Raw genomic sequence first — 15,864 nt, forward strand, 5'->3', positions numbered from 1 at the left:
TTAACTCTTTTTCACAGTCATACTAAGAGTAAAAATGAGTAATTTCTGCCTGTCTTTCTTTTCAAGTATTTCTGGATAATGGATTTAAAAAATGGAAACTATAATATGATGTAATATTAATGTAATATAACATAATGAAATTGGTCTTTCTAGGGTCAGAGATGATTAGTTCTTTTGCTTTATACTTTTATATATTATTTTCTTATCACAGAGTATTTTTACATGTTTGTAAGCAAATGTGCTTTCACAGCATACCCTGTGCCTATGAAAACATAAGTATTTAATTTTCATTGTTCACTTTTAACTGACAAAGCAAAATAAGTGGAAACTACAGAAACTGTGGTAGAACTTTTACTTGCTGGTCTGGTCTTGGTTGTACCCATTTTTGGCCAGGTTTCTTACTCAAGAAACCTTTCCAACAGAGTACAACAGGATGAGACTCTGAAATCACTTTCAATATCCCCCACTAGATATTGACTGTTATATCAAGTATTAAATGTAAAACTTTTAATTGACAATGGTATAACTGTGAGTGGCTTCTGGTTTTTGCTTTTAATTCTGTAAATTGTGTTTAAACAATTCTAAAGTTGAAAGGAATGAGGCACATCCCCCATATATCTCCCAACTTCCTGAGCCCAGCACAAACACATTCCTCCATATTTCTTTCAAACTTCAGAAAAACATCACCTGGGAGATCTCCGATAAGGAATGCTAAATGTATAATGTTAACCAGTTGTAATGCTGTAACCGAGAGAATTACCTTGTTCCCTGTAACTTTACATATCCTGTTTACATCGGGCTATAAGAAGCAAGCACTCGCATTGTTCGAGGCCCTCTTGTATGCTGTGGAATGGAGGGAACAAGTTCGAACTTGTAGTAAAGATCCTTGCCGCTTGGCTTTGACTCTGGACTCTGGTGGTCTTCTTTGGGGAACAAACGGTCTGGGCATAACATCTGGGGGCTCGTCTGGGATTCCCCAAGCCCACCAGACCACTGGTCAATGGATCTACTAGGATCGATCTACTGATAGGTGAGCCGGCTCGTCTCCGTTTGTCTGTCTGTGTCTGTTCTGAATCTGAATCTGTGACTCCCGAGGTCTGAAACTGGAGCTGGCACCGTCCTGGCGGACGCGCTATAGGACAGCCAGCGGAGACTGGTGGGAGACGTCCCCTGGCTCTCGTCTGATCTAAATTGCGATCTGGGCTGCCAGAGTGCGATCGGGATCCAAGCAGCTAGCTCTGACCCGGGCTACCGGTGCGGCTTGCGATCTGGGCTGCCGGAGCGCCATCGCGATCCGAACAGCTAACTCTGACCCGGGCTACCGGTGCGCGCTTGCGATCTGGGCTGCCGGAGCCACTTGCGATCTGTGCTGCCGGAGCCGCTTGCGATCTGTGCTGCCGGAGCACGCTTGCTATCTGTGCTGCCGGAGCCACTTGCGATCTGTGCTGCCGGAGCCGCTTGCGATCTGTGCTGCCGGAGCCACTTGCGATCTGTGCTGCCGGAGCCGCTTGCGATCTGTGCTGCCGGAGCACGCTTGCTATCTGTGCTGCCGGAGCCACTTGCGATCTGTGCTGCCGGAGCGCGGTTGTGATCCGAGCAGCTGACTCTGACCTGGACTGCCCGGGCATGCTTGTGACTAGATATTATTAATAAGCCAGATTTCCTTTACAGGGATTCTAACCCATATTCCTTTACAGGAAGAGACTACAAATTAGTACAGGATGGGTAATACCCAGAGCACTCCCCTATCTCTCCTTACAAATAATTTCAAAGATGTAAGAGCAAGGGGCCATGATCTTAGTTTGGAAATCAGGAGGGGAAGCTCATTACCCTATGCCGCTCCGAATGGCCTGCCTTTGATGTGGGGTGGCCACCCGAAGGGACGTTCCGACTTGCTGTCATCACTAGAGTAAAGTCCAAGATTTTCCTACCTGGGCGTGCGGGCCACTTGGATCAAATCCCATATATCCTCATATGGCAGGACCTTGTTGAGAACCCGCCTCCTTGGCTGTCACCTTTCCAATTAGCCCCTGAACCTTTTAAGGCACTGGTTGCTCGGCTGCTAAAATCCAAGCAACCAACTGCCCCCCCCATCCTGTTCTACCTGATAGTGGGGACCCACTGTTCACAGAACCCCCTCCGTACCCCTCCGGGCCCCAGGCCCCAGCCCCCCAGGCTGAGCTGCAGGAAGGAGCAGGCGGACGGGAGGTGGCTGACGCACCTGGACCCACCCCCCGGGCTGAGCCGCGGGAGGGAGCAGGCGGACGGGAGGCGGCCGGCACACACGGACCCGCTGAGAGTGAAAGTAACTCTGAAGGGCCGGTGGGGTGGACGCGAGGGCGCACTTCGCGGGCCAGGCCCCCCCAGACGCCTGACTCCACAGTGGCTCTACCCCTTCGGGGAATAGGACCCCCAGATGACACAGGAATCCCCAGGCTCCAGTACTGGCCATTCTCTACCAGTGATCTGTATAACTGGAAGACCCAGAGTGCTCGGTTTTCAGACAACCCCAAAGATTTAATGGCTTTACTGGATAGTGTCATGTTCACCCACCAGCCCACTTGGGATGATTGTCAGCAGCTCCTCCGAATCTTGTTCACAATGGAGGAGCGAGAGAGAATACAGGTAGAAGCTAGAAAGCTGGTCCTGGGGGATGATGGTCAACCGACTGCCAACCCCAACCTCATAAATGCGACTTTTCCTCTGACCAGGCCGGCGTGGGACTACAACACGGCAGAAGGTAGGGGACAGCTACGCCTTTATCACCAGACTCTAATGGCGGGTCTCTGGGCAGCTGCTCGCAAGCCCACTAATTTGGCTAAAGTATACTCTGTTCTGCAGGGAAAGACAGAGAGCCCAGCTACCTACTTAGAAAGATTAATGGAAGCTTTTAGACAGTACACCCCCATAGACCCAGAGGCTCCAGGAAGTCAGGCAGCTGTTGTAATGTCTTTTGTAAATCAGGCAGCCCCAGACATTAAAAGGAAACTCCAGAAATTAGAAGTCTTAGAGGGAAAGCGGATTCAGGACCTCCTTCAGATAGCCCAGCGGGTTTATAATAACAGAGATACCCCAGAAGAAAAGCAAATAAAGGCCACTGAAAAAATAACCAAGGTCCTGGCAGCAGTAGTACAGAAAGAGCATCTACAGCCAGAGAACACCCAACCTAGGTGGCCTCCCAGGCATGATAATCTGAGCAAAGACCAATGTGCCTACTGTAAGGAAGCTGGCCATTGGGTAAGAGACTGCCCCAAAAAGAAACAACGAGGACAGGGACCCCCTAGGTCTACACCCATACTAGTCACTCAAGATGAAAACTAGGGAAGACGGGGTTCGGACCCCCTCCCCGAACCTAGGGTAACTTTGCAAGTGGAGGGGTCCCCAGTCCAGTTCTTGGTCGATATGGGAGCACAGCACTCAGTCCTAGTTAAAACTAATGGAAAATTATCCTCCAAGTCCTCGTGGGTACAAGGGGCCACAGGAGTTAAGAAATACCCATGGACAACACAAAGGACAGTAAACCTCGGAGCCAGGAATGTAACCCATTCTTTCCTGGTCATCCCTGAGATCCCCTGTCCCCTGTTAGGGAGAGACCTGCTAACTAAAATGGGAGCACAGATCCATTTCCTCCCTGAGGGGCCCATCGTGACCAACTCCCACAATCGGCCCGTGTCTGTCCTGACTATAACCCTAGAAGATGAGTACCGGCTCCACCAGGAGTGAGCGGCCCCTAACCAGGACATAGCAACCTGGCTCCAGCAATATCCAGAAGCTTGGGCGGAAATGGGGGGCTTAGGGCTAGCAAAACACCGCCCTGCCTTGTTTGTTGAACTTAAGCCTGGGACAGACCCTGTGCAGGTACGCCAATACCCGATGCCCCTAGAGGCCAAGAAAGGAATTGCCCCGCATATCCGCTGGCTCCTTGACCAAGGGGTCCTTCGCCCATGTCACTCGCCCTGGAATACTCCATTGTTGCTGGTACGAAAACCTAATAGTGGAGAATACAGACCTGTACAAGACTTAAGAGAAATCAATAAGAGGGTTGTGGACATACACCCAACTGTGCCTAACCCGTATAACCTCCTGAGTACCCTAAACCCTAAACATCAATGGTACACTGTTTTAGATTTGAAAGATGCCTTCTTCAGTTTGCCTTTAGCCCCTCAGAGCCAAAAGCTCTTCGCCTTCGAGTGGAATGACCCTGGAAGGGGCATAAGTGGCCAACTGACATGGACCAGGCTGCCGCAGGGATTCAAAAACTCTCCTACCCTGTTCGATGAGGCCCTCCATGAAGACCTGGGTGAGTACCAACGTAAACACCCTGAAATAACTTTACTACAGTATGTTGATGACCTCCTGATTGCTGCTGAGACCCAAGAAGCTTGTATTCAAGGGACCAAAAGTCTCTTACAAGCTCTGGGAAATCTAGGCTACTGAGCCTCGGCAAAGAAAGCTCAAATCTGTAAGCCAGAAGTAACATATCTGGAGTACCTGCTAAAAGGAGGGCAGCGCTGGTTAACAGATGCTCGGAAGCAGACTGTTCTGCAGATCCCCAGGCCACAATCCACCTGACAAGTGAGGGAATTCCTGGGGTCGGCGAGATTTTGTAGACTACGGATACCTGGGTTCGCAGAACTGGCTAAACCCTTGTATCAGGCAACACGGGGGCAGCAGCCATTTAATTGGACAGACGAAGCCGAGTCAGCTTTCCAACAGATCAAAACCGCCCTACTCTCTGTGCCTGCACTGGGACTACCTGATGTCACCAAGCCCTTCCACTTATACGTGGATGAGAGTAAGGGTGTCGCCAAGGCGGTAATAACTCAGAACTTAGGCCCCTGGCGGAGGCCGGTTGCCTACCTGTCAAAGAAGTTAGACCCAGTGGCTGCCAGGTGGCCCCCTTGTCTCCGAATGATTGCGGCCATGGCTCTGATGGTACAAGATGCTGATAAACTTGTCATGGGTCAAGAATTGTGGGTCGTTACTCCACATGCCATCGAAGGTGTACTCAAACAGCCACCTAATCGATGGATAAGTAACGCCCGGCTCACCCACCACCAAGGACTACTACTAAATCCTATCAGGACAACCTTCCTGCCCCCAACGACCTTAAATCCTGCCTCGCTGCTGCCCAACCCGGACCTGGACGCGCCACTCCATGATTGCACCGAGATACTAGCTCAGGTGCACGGAGTTCAAGAGGACCTGCAGGACCGCCCACTCCCTGATGCTGACCTCGTCTGGTTCACTGATGGGAGCAGCTTCATGCGTCAAGGCCAGAGGTACGCTGGAGCGGCAGTGACTTCAGAGACTGAGGTAATCTGGGCGGAACCCCTGCCCCCGGACACATCGGCCCAGAAGGCCGAACTGATAGCGCTCACCCAAACTCTTACCTTAGGGGCAGGGAAAAAGCTGACAGTATATACAGACAGCCGATATGCTTTTGCTACGGCGCACATACATGGGGCCATTTACAGGGAGCGAGGGTTACTAACGGCTGAAGGAAAAGAGATAAAAAACAAGCAAGAGAACCTTGCCCTGTTAACAGCGCTATGGAAGCCAGAAAAGTTAGCCATTGTGCATTGCCCAGGGCATCAGAAACCAACCACTCCAACTGCTCAAGGCAACTTTCTGGCAGACCAAACTGCAAGAAATGTGGCAAAGGCTCCCAGCCGACTCCTTGCACTCCAGCTCCCTGACCCGGGCCCCCGGGACTTGCCATATTTCCCTGATTATTCAGAACAAGATCTCCAGTGGATTGACAAACTTCCCCTGAAACAGATCCAGAAGGGGTGGTGGACTGATACTAATGACCAAACCATCCTACCAGAAAAATTAGGACAACAAGTATTAGAACACATCCACTGAACCACCCACCTGGGTGCTCGGCAGATGATAGACCTGATCAGACGCTCTAAGCTCAAATTCAGACATACAGCCGAGAAGGCCAGCAGCATCGTGGTAAGTTGCAAAGTCTGCCAGCTTAACAACGCCTACCCCCAATCCCAGACTGCAGCGGGAACAAGACTCAGGGAAACCAGGCCCGGTATCTACTGGGAAGTAGATTTTACTGAAATAAAGCCAGGAAAGTACGGGTATCGGTACTTACTTGTCTTTGTAGATACTTTTTCAGGGTGGACTGAAGCATTCCCAACCGAAAGAGAAACTGCTCAGGTCGTAGCAAAGAAAATTCTGGAAGATATCCTTCCCAGGTATGGCTTCCCCATCCAGATAGGGTCAGATAATGGGCCCGCCTTTGTCACTAAGGTAAGTCAGGATTTGGCTTCCATCCTTGGGGCAAATTGGAAACTACATTGTGCTTACAGGCCCCAGAGTTCAGGACAGGTAGAGAGGATGAATCGGACCTTAAAAGAGACCTTAACTAAATTGACTATGGAGACTGGCGCTAATTGGGTGGTCCTTCTCCCCTACGCTCTGTTCCGGGCCCGTAATACCCCTTACAGACTGGGCCTTACCCCTTACGAAATCATGTATGGCAGACCTCCACCCCTGGTTCCCAGCTTAAAAGATGATCTGCTTAAGTCTGAAACAGAAAATGTCTCTGAATTCTTATTTTCCCTACAAGCCTTGCAGAAAATTCATCAAGAAATCTGGCCCAAGCTGAAGGAACTATATGAGACCGGTCCCCCACCGACACCCCATCCATACCAGCCGGGAGACTGGGTCCTGGTTAAGCGACACCGACAAGAGACCCTAGAACCCAGGTGGAAGGGACCACTCCAGGTACTCCTGACCACACCCACCGCCCTAAAGGTAGAAGGCATCGCATCGTGGATCCACTACACCCACGTCAAGCCAGTGGACCCAACCTCCGACCTTCTGGGACCAATCACGGCAGCGGCAGAAGCACCGGCCACGTGGACTGTGGACAGAGCTAAGAACAACCCCTTAAAACTCACCCTGCGCCAGCAACATAGCTCACTGCAAACATGCAGTTAGGTAGTCTAGCCCTAACGTTAGCCGCCCTAGTGGCCGCTGGGGAAAACACCAAACCAGCATCTAATCCCTTTGTCTGGAGATTCTGGCTTTATGAAAACTGAACCCACCCTGGACAACCTCATAAGCCCGGGAAATTATTGGCCAGTGCTGATTGCTGCTCCTCAGGGTGCAATAGCCCAATCTTACTAAATTTTACTGGCTTTCAAATAGCCAAACCAGTGACACCAATAATATGTTTTGAGTTTGATCAGACTGAATACAATTGTAAACACTATTGGTGGCACCAAAATGCCAGCTGTCCTTATAACTATTGTAACATCCATAGGTCCCATTACTGGGGAGAGGAAGAACAGTTAGACCCTAAGTGGCCCTTCCATCATAGACGGGATGGAGACTTTTCATATACATGGATAGTTAGAGACCCCTGGAACTCCCGCTGGACCATGCCTCAACATGGGGCTGTATACTACTCCCCCTCCTCCACATGGCCTAGCAGTCACCTCTATCTGTGGCGAGGCCTAGTGCAAGTACTGCCCCTGGTCCATGGGAATATCCAACGACAGGAAAACAGACTAACACAAGACTTATGTCCTTTCTCCTGGTTAAAATTATTACAAGAAGGACTAGAGCTTGCTAACCTTATAGGACTTCACAGCCTGTCTGGCTGCTTTCTGTGTGCCACCCTAGGGCGTCCACCACTAACCGCTGTCCCTCTGCCATGGGGATCCTCTACCTCTGCCCAAGCTAACAACCTCCGAAACCTCTCATATGCCCCTATCCTAAACGTGCCCCTATACCTAAACCCCAGTCAGGAGATGTTTCCCTACTGCTTCTCAGGAACCAATTCCAGCCTCTGCAGCATCACTGCAGCGCCCCCTAATATCACCCTAAGGGCTCCGCCGGGCATATTCTTCTGGTGTAATGGGACATTATCTAAGGACCTATCTAGTCCCTCTGTTACCAACCTACTGTGTCTTCCTGTCACATTAGTTCCCCGGTTGACTCTACTAACTGCTGGCGAGTTCCTAGGGTACACCGGTAACTGGACTAGTACTGCTATTCACCCAGTCCCTAGACCGAGACCTGCACGAGCCATATTTCTCCCCCTCATTGCAGGAATCTCCCTCACCGCATCCCTCATTGCGGCCGGGATGGCGGGGGGAGCCCTAGGTCACACCCTCATAGAAAGCAACAAGTTGTACCAACAATTTGCCATTGCTATGGAGGAGTCAGCTGAGTCCCTTGCATCCCTTCAGCGGCAGCTCACGTCCCTAGCTCAGGTAACCTTGCAGAACCGGAGGGCCCTAGACCTACTCACTGCTGAAAAAGGTGGTACATGTATGTTTCTAAAAGAAGACTTGTTTCTACATAAATGAATCAGGGCTTGTAGAAGACCGGGTCCAACAGTTACGCAAGTTAAGCACTGAAGTAAAAACATGGCAGTTTGCTTCAGCTGCAGACCAATGGTGGAATTCCTCTATGTTTTCTCTGTTAGCCCCCTTCCTTGGACCCCTGCTAAGTCTACTATTTCTTCTAACCGTAGGACCTTGTGTTGTTAACAGAATTTTGCAGTTTGTCAGAGAAAGTTTTGACACTGTTCAGCTCATGGTCCTCAGAGCCCAATACCAACCTGTAAACGCTGAAACAGAGTCAGACTTATAAGACCCAAGATTGGCTCTAGAGTTACCTGAAAAGAAGGGGGGAATGAAAGGAATGAGGCACATCCCCCATATGTCTCCCAACTTCCTGAGCCCAGCACAAACACATTCCTCCATATTTCTTTCAAACTTCAGAAAAACATCACCTGGGAGATCTCCGATAAGGAATGCTAAATGTATAATGTTAACCAATTGTAATGCTGTAACCGAGAGAATTACCTTGTTCCCTGTAACTTTACATATCCTGTTTACATCGGGCTATAAAAAGCAAGCACTCGCATTGTTCGAGGCCCTCTTGTATGCTGTGGAATGGAGGGACCAAGTTCGAACTTGTAGTAAAGATCCTTGCCGCTTGGCTTTGACTCTGGACTCTGGTGGTCTTCTTTGGGGAACAAACGGTCTGGGCATAACAAAGTCTGTTCCTTTTTTGAGATTTTAAGTGGTATTGCACAGTTGTAAACATTTATAGAATGTTTAAAGAGCATACTCTTGTACACCTTCAGGTCTAGAATTAAAATTAATCTGTTATCACAGAAAAAAATAAAGAGAGAAAGAAATATCTCAGATCTACAATCTGGCTTTATACATTAAGGAATTGGAAAAGAAGAATATACTAAAGCCAGAGCTAGCAAAAGTAAGGTAATGATAAAGATTAGAGCAAAGAAAAACAAAACTGGAAATAGAAAAGCAATAGAGAAAATCAATGAAACCAAGGATTGGTTCATTAAAATATGAACAAAGGGCAGGCCCCGGGGGGCGGGCCCCCGGCTGCTGGCGCGCGCGCGCTGCCAAGGTTCCGCCGGCCCTCGCGCGGGCCTGGCGTCCCTGTGCAGCCTGGGCCGCTGATGGGGGAGGTAGAGCCTGGGCCCGCAGGCCAGCTGGAGCCCCCGGAGCCGCCCGAAGCGCCGGCGAGCCGCCGGCCAGGAGGGATCCGGGTCCTGAAGATCCTGGACCCAAGCCAGAAGCCTCTGCAAAGCTTCCTTCCAGACCTGCGGATAACTATGACAACTTTGTCCTACCAGAGTTGCCATCTGTGCCACACTACCAACTGCATCTGCTGGTGCCAGCACCTCAGCATCTGAAGACACTGACTTTGATGATCTTTCCCGGAGGTTTGAAGAGCTGAAAAAGAAAACATAGGTCTCTTAAACCAGGCAACTTTCACATTCTGGGAGTTGAGACTGAGCAATTTCTCCTTGTAACAAAGAATCTCCATGAAATTCCGTTTCATCTGTTAACTGTCACTGAGCACAACACTCCTCCTCTGGGCTCTCTTCCTGCTCCTCCAGATCCTGCTGCTTTCCAGTTCTCTGTTGATCCTGAGACTAACAACTGGAGACTGAGGCCGGAGCAGCTGACTCCTGGCAGCTGTGCTTGTCTGTTTCCTGTCAGAGTGATCCCAGGTTTCCTCCTGGCCCATCCCATGGTCCCTCCACAGGAGCCTGAGAGGATGGGGAAGCACTGTGGGGAGACCACCAAAGATGGCTGGACAGTGGGAGAGAGCACGTCGTGAAGCATCCCAGCCTCGTGTTGAGGTTCCAGACTTAGAAACAAACCTCTCTGTACAGGGGGATTGTGAGTGAGAATCAAGGCCACAGTGTGTATTTTCTCACTCTCGAATGCAAGTGGGAGAGAGAAAGTGACTCAGGACGCCATTGTAACTGTTCCTGGAAGCTGGGCCCTCTCATTGGCATATACACTACTCCTTGCTGCAGGACACTGTCCCACCGGGATCCAGTTGCAAAGTTTGTCTCCACAATTGAAGGCCTTGCTTAGTTGTACTGGATTCTCAGGGAGCCCTCTGTGGCCTTTTTGCTTTGAGTGCTGTGTTTCCCTTGTACCAGAGGGCGGCACTGTGGAAATTGTTTTCCCCGTAGCATATTCTGTTGGATTGCATTACTGGCAGAGAAAGGACAAGTTGCCATTCAAGTCTAGGGTGGACTTCCAGCTGCCTTAATAGAAGTACTCAAGTCTTTTGAGTAGTGAGCTGGAAAGTCCACAGGAAAAGAGGGGTACCTGTTTTCATTTGAAAACTTTGATTCATGGAACCTTTAAAACTAATCTCAGATAAATTTTTGGTGCCCATGCAGCTGTAGTTGTTCACTGCTTTCCTGGATGGATGGGACTCTCATATTGTAACTTCTGTACTCCTTTGGCCCATAGCTAAGGTCATCCTTCCCCACACGGGTGGCTTTGGGATTGGATGATACAGCTTTTGCTTCTGTGTAGTATACCTGTACATACCTGCTTCAGGCAGCCTTTAATGTTTTCAGTTGGTTTGTATTCTGTAGCTCAGTAGCTGCTAATAAAGTTAAAGATCCTGTGTCAAAAAAAAAATATGAACAAAATGGACAAACTTTTAGTTAGATACAGTAAGAAAAAAATACTCAAATAATGAAAATTAGAAAAGAAAGAGAGGATATGATTATCAATTTTACAATAGTAAAAAGAATTATAAAAGAATACTATGAACAATTGTACAACAACACATTGGTTACCCTTGATTAAATGGACAAATTCCTATGAAAACACAACCCACCAAGTTTGAATCAGAAGAAATACATAATCTGAACAGATCTGTGGCTGGTATGGAGGTTGAATCACTGATCAAAAACCTCTCAATAATGAAAAGCCCAGGACACATGGATTCACTGGTGAATTCTACCAAACATTAAAGGGATAATTGTCAAAGCCAAATTGTCTTCAAATTCTTCCAAAAAATAGAAGAGGAGGGAGCACTCCCAAACTCATTCTATGAGGGCAGTGTTACCTTGATACCAAAGAAAAAAAAAGACACTACGAAAAAACAGTGGGCCAATATATCTGATGAATATTGGTGTAAAAAATCCTCATCAAAATACTAGCAAATAGAATTCAACAGCACATTAAAAGGATTATAAACCATAACCAAATGAGATTTATTCCCGGAATGCAAGGATGATTCAGCAGATGACAGTCAACCAATTAACACCACATTAACAGAATGAAGAGGAAAAAAAGACTACTTGGTTGATTATCTCAATTGATGCAGAGAAAGTATTTGACAAAACTTAACACCCTTCCATGATAAAACCCTCAATAAATTAACAATAGAAGGAAACCACCTCAACATAATAAAGGCCACATACAACATCATTTCCATTGATGAAAGACTGAAAGCTTTTTCTGCTTGATCAGTCACAGGACAAGGATATCTACTTTACCACTTCTATTCAACACAATACTGGAAGCACTAGCCAAATCAATTAACTAAGAAACAAATAAAAGCCATTCAAGTTAGAATGGAAGAAGTAAAATTATCCCTGTTCACATATTGCATGATTTTATATGTAGTAACCACTTAAGATTCCACACGAAAAGCTATTAGAACTAACAAACAACTTTAGCATGGCTGGGTATGATGGCTCATGCCTATAATCCCAGGCACTTTGGGAGGTTGAGCTGGGAGGATTGCTTGAGGTCAGGAGTTCAAGACAAATTTAGCAAAGTTGCAGGATGTAAAATCAACACACAAAAATCATTTGTGTTTCTATACACCAACCATGAGCAGTATGAAAAGGAAATTAAGAAAAAAATCCATTTGTAATAGCATAAAAAAGAATAAAATACTTAGGAATAAACTTAACCAAGAAGAGAAGAGACGTACATTGAAAACTATGAAACATTGCTTAAAGAAACTGAAAACACCAATAAATGGAAAAGCATTTCATGTTTATGGATTGGAAGACTTAATATCATTACATTACAATGTCAATACTACCCAAAGAGATTGGTAAATTTAATGCAATTTCTGTCCAAATCCAAATGGTGGTTTTTTGTTAGAAATAAAAATATTCATGTGGAATCTCAAGGAACCCCAAATAGCCAAAATAATCTTGAAAAAAAAAAAAAAAGCTAGAGGTCTTACATTTCCTGACTTCAAAACTTACTACAAAGCTACAGTAATCAAAACAGTATGGTGCTGGCATAAAGACAGACATAGAGATCGGTGGATCAAAACAGAGAGCCCTGAAATCAACTTTGTATACATGGTCAAATGACTTTTGACAAGGGTGCCAAGACCAATTGGGAATCAACAGTCTTTTCAACGAATACTGTTGGGAAAACTGATATCCACATGCAAAAGAATGAAATTGGGCCCTTAGCTTACACTATATACAAAAATTCACTGAAATGGGTCAAAGGCCTAAGTATAAGAGCTAAAGCTATAAAACTCTTAGAAAGAAACATAGGAGAAAAGATTTATGACATCGGATATGGCAATGAGTTATTGAATATGACACCAAAAGTACAGGCAACAAAACAAAATATAGAATGTGGACTACATTGGAATTAAAATCTGTGTGACAAAGGACACAATCAACTGAGTGAAAAAGCAATCTGTAGAATGTAAGAAAATATTTGCAAGTTAAATATCTGGGAAAAGGTTAATATCCTGTAATTCAGCAACAACAAAAACAAATGACCTGGCTTTAAAAATAGGCAAAGGACTTCAATAGAGATTTCTCCAATGAAGATATGCAAATAGCCAAAAAGCACATGAAAAAAAATGCTCAATATCACAAATCATTAGGGAAATGCAAATCAAAACCACGATGAGATACCTCCTTGCACCCATTAGGATAGCCACAATAAAAAAACAACAGCAACTAAGAAATAGCAAATGTTGGTGAAGATATGGAAGAATTGGAACATTTGTGACTTCTTGGTGGGAATGTAAAATGGTGCAGCCACTATAGAAAAGTGTGGTAGTTCCTCAGAAAATTAAGAATACAATTACTGTATAATCCAGCGATGTTAGTTCTGGATATACACCTAAAATAACTGAAACTAGGATCTCAAAAATATATTTTTAAAGCCATGTTCATGCAGCATTATTCACAATATTCAAAAGGTGGACACAGCCCAAGAGTCCATTAACATATGAATGGGTAAATGAAATGTGATATATATACACAATGGAAGGTTATTCAGCCTTAAAAGAAAGACAAGTCTGACACCTGTTACAAATGGATGAAGTTTGAGGATATTATGCTAAGTGAAATAAGCCAGACACAAAAGGACAAATACTGTATGATTCCATTCATATGAGGTACTCAGAGAAGTCAAAATTATAGAGACATAAAGTAGAATGGTGGTTGCTGTGGGCTGGGGGCAGGGAGGAATAGGGAGTTGTTTTTCTTAAGGGATCCAGGAGTCCAGTTTGGAAAGATGAAAAGAGTTCTGGACATTGGTTGCACAACAATGTGAATGTATTTAACAGTGTTGATTGACCTACCTAAAAATGGTTAAGATGGTGAATTTTATGTTTTGTGTATTTTTACCTCAATTTGAAAAGGGGCCTTCAACATGAATTTTGGAGTTCTGATCTCATACAATCAACAAGATGAATTCCCTGGACTGAAGAGAAAAGTAAGAAATTATGGAGATTTCCCCTGGAGACAGAAGTGCAAATTAAACCTCGGAAGGCTGTCACTCTCCAGTGGAAAAACCCTAAGGAGATAGTGTGTCTGGAGCCAGGAGAAATGGGCCCAGCAGGACCCCAAGCGATTACTGCACATTGATTTCTAACGATACCCACTGGAGGTTACTCCATGGCGTCCAAGAGCAGCCCTGCAAATAAGCTGAGGGTGGGTCCAGTCACCCCTCCTTGGCCCACCCGCCAGGGAATGAGGCTCTGCTGTCCCCAGACACCTCCCTCTCCCTGCCTCCCACAATCCCACAACCTGTTTTCTCATCTTGCTTTCCATGGGGCCCAGGTTTGTTTCCCAGGTCCCAGCCTGCTTGTGACCTTTCTGCCCTCTTAAGAGAGGAGAAGTCACTCAGGAGGAGGCAGAGGCCTCAGGTAGGGTTAGCAGAAATCAAACCAACTGGACAGGTCTCAGCCCATGTAGGGGAAGGAAGAGACACTCCTTCCCAAAGTTCCGAAATGCCTTAGCCAAAGACATCTCTATCCTCTCCACTTCTCCAGGACAAGCAGAACCTGACACTGAAGGGACACTGGAAACTATCCAGGGATCCAACCCCATCATTTTAGCAGAGTACAGACTTCCCACACCACATAGGATTCAATTCCTGAGCAACAACACTCAGGCCCCGCCCTCATACCTACAATGGAGGGATTCTCCAGCAATTTCATTACCCGGCAATTCCAGCCCCTTCTAACATTTAAAATGTGCAGAGACATCAGAAAATGTTTGCTGGTGCAAAGACAGGCCCAGAAGCAAAGTGGGTGACTGTCTTCAATGACCTCATTGTCACATTGTGAAGAATGTAAGCCACTTATCAGGGAAAAGCTGGTGGAAGTTAAACCTTAAAATGTTCTCATCACCCTCCAAATTGACATCTTATGTTTGTTGGCATGTGCACAAACATTCTGACACAGATGTCATCTGTATGTAAAGGCTATTATGCGTTCTGCTGTGAAAATCTACCTCCTAAGCACATATCCAGACATTGACACAATATTTCATTTTTACTGTCTGTATAGTGTTCCATATCATGCATATGTCATCGTTTGCGAGCAATTCTCCTATTATTTTGGACACTTGGGTGTTTCAATTTTTTAAAGTTTAAAACTGATGTCTCAAGAAACACCTTTGAACCAATGATCTTTTTCCATATGATTTGTTTCCTTCTGTGTGATCTCAAACATAAAATTCCTACATTTGTATATGTTTATTTAATCTCTGTAAGCCTTTCTAACTGAGATGAGAGTACCCACCTATACAGTTTGGGGTAGAATTTTAAAGCTAATACTGAAATAGCACAGCATCTGTTCTACAGTGTACATTTATTAAAAATCAAAACAATTGAACTCATAGAGATAAAGAGTAGAAGGATGGTAAACAAAGACTGGGAAAGGTAGTAGAGAGGGGAGTGAGGATAGTTACTGGGTACAAAAAGACAGTGTTTGATAGCACACAGGGTGACTATAATCAGTAATAATTCAAACACACATTTAAAAATAACTTAAAACATATTATTGGATTATTTTTAAAACAAAAAGATAAATGCTTGAGGGGATAGATGCCACATTTTCCAGGATGTGATTATCATGCATTGCATCTCCATATATCGAAACATCTCATGTATGCCATAAGTATTTACCCCAACTATGTGCCCACAAAAATTAAAAATAATAAAGTATATAAAACATATTTTAAAACATATTTAAAACATATTTTATGTTTTAAAATGGACTAAAATTTAAATTTAAATTAGAGTATTTTACCTATCAACCCAG

At 45.7% G+C, this 15,864-nt stretch overlaps 2 protein-coding genes across 2 annotated transcripts; both read left to right on the plus strand.

Moving 5' to 3' along the window:
* Window positions 1-1,721: 1,721 nt before the first annotated feature.
* Window positions 1,722-8,980, plus strand: LOC144340185 (uncharacterized). Its single transcript, XM_077998162.1, has 3 exons — window positions 1,722-1,775; window positions 2,161-2,740; window positions 6,587-8,980. Exons 1-3 carry the CDS (start codon window positions 1,722-1,724, stop codon window positions 6,958-6,960), a joined length of 1,008 nt encoding a protein of 335 aa, XP_077854288.1. The 3' UTR covers window positions 6,961-8,980.
* Window positions 3,130-6,224, plus strand: LOC144339706 (uncharacterized). Its single transcript, XM_077996269.1, has 2 exons — window positions 3,130-5,961; window positions 6,122-6,224. The coding sequence occupies exon 1, from the start codon at window positions 4,912-4,914 to the stop codon at window positions 5,866-5,868; it is 957 nt and encodes a 318-aa protein (XP_077852395.1). The 5' UTR covers window positions 3,130-4,911; the 3' UTR covers window positions 5,869-5,961; window positions 6,122-6,224.
* Window positions 8,981-15,864: the final 6,884 nt, after the last annotated feature.

The sequence above is a fragment of the Macaca mulatta genome, chromosome 3 (genome assembly GCF_049350105.2).
Source record: "Macaca mulatta isolate MMU2019108-1 chromosome 3, T2T-MMU8v2.0, whole genome shotgun sequence".
In the NCBI taxonomy this organism is placed as follows: Eukaryota; Metazoa; Chordata; class Mammalia; order Primates; family Cercopithecidae; genus Macaca; species Macaca mulatta.

Excerpts from the sequence above, each read along its gene's own strand:
- LOC144340185 (XM_077998162.1), top strand. The coding sequence starts at position 1,722 with ATGGGTAATACCCAGAGCACTCCCCTATCTCTCCTTACAAATAATTTC. Across the intron at positions 1,776-2,160 it reads TTACAAATAATTTCAAAGAT|GCCCCAGCCCCCCAGGCTGA; the intron begins GTAAGAGCAAGG and ends TCCGGGCCCCAG. Across the intron at positions 2,741-6,586 it reads GGACTACAACACGGCAGAAG|CCTTGCAGAAAATTCATCAA; the intron begins GTAGGGGACAGC and ends TTTCCCTACAAG.
- LOC144339706 (XM_077996269.1), top strand. The coding sequence starts at position 4,912 with ATGATTGCGGCCATGGCTCTGATGGTACAAGATGCTGATAAACTTGTC.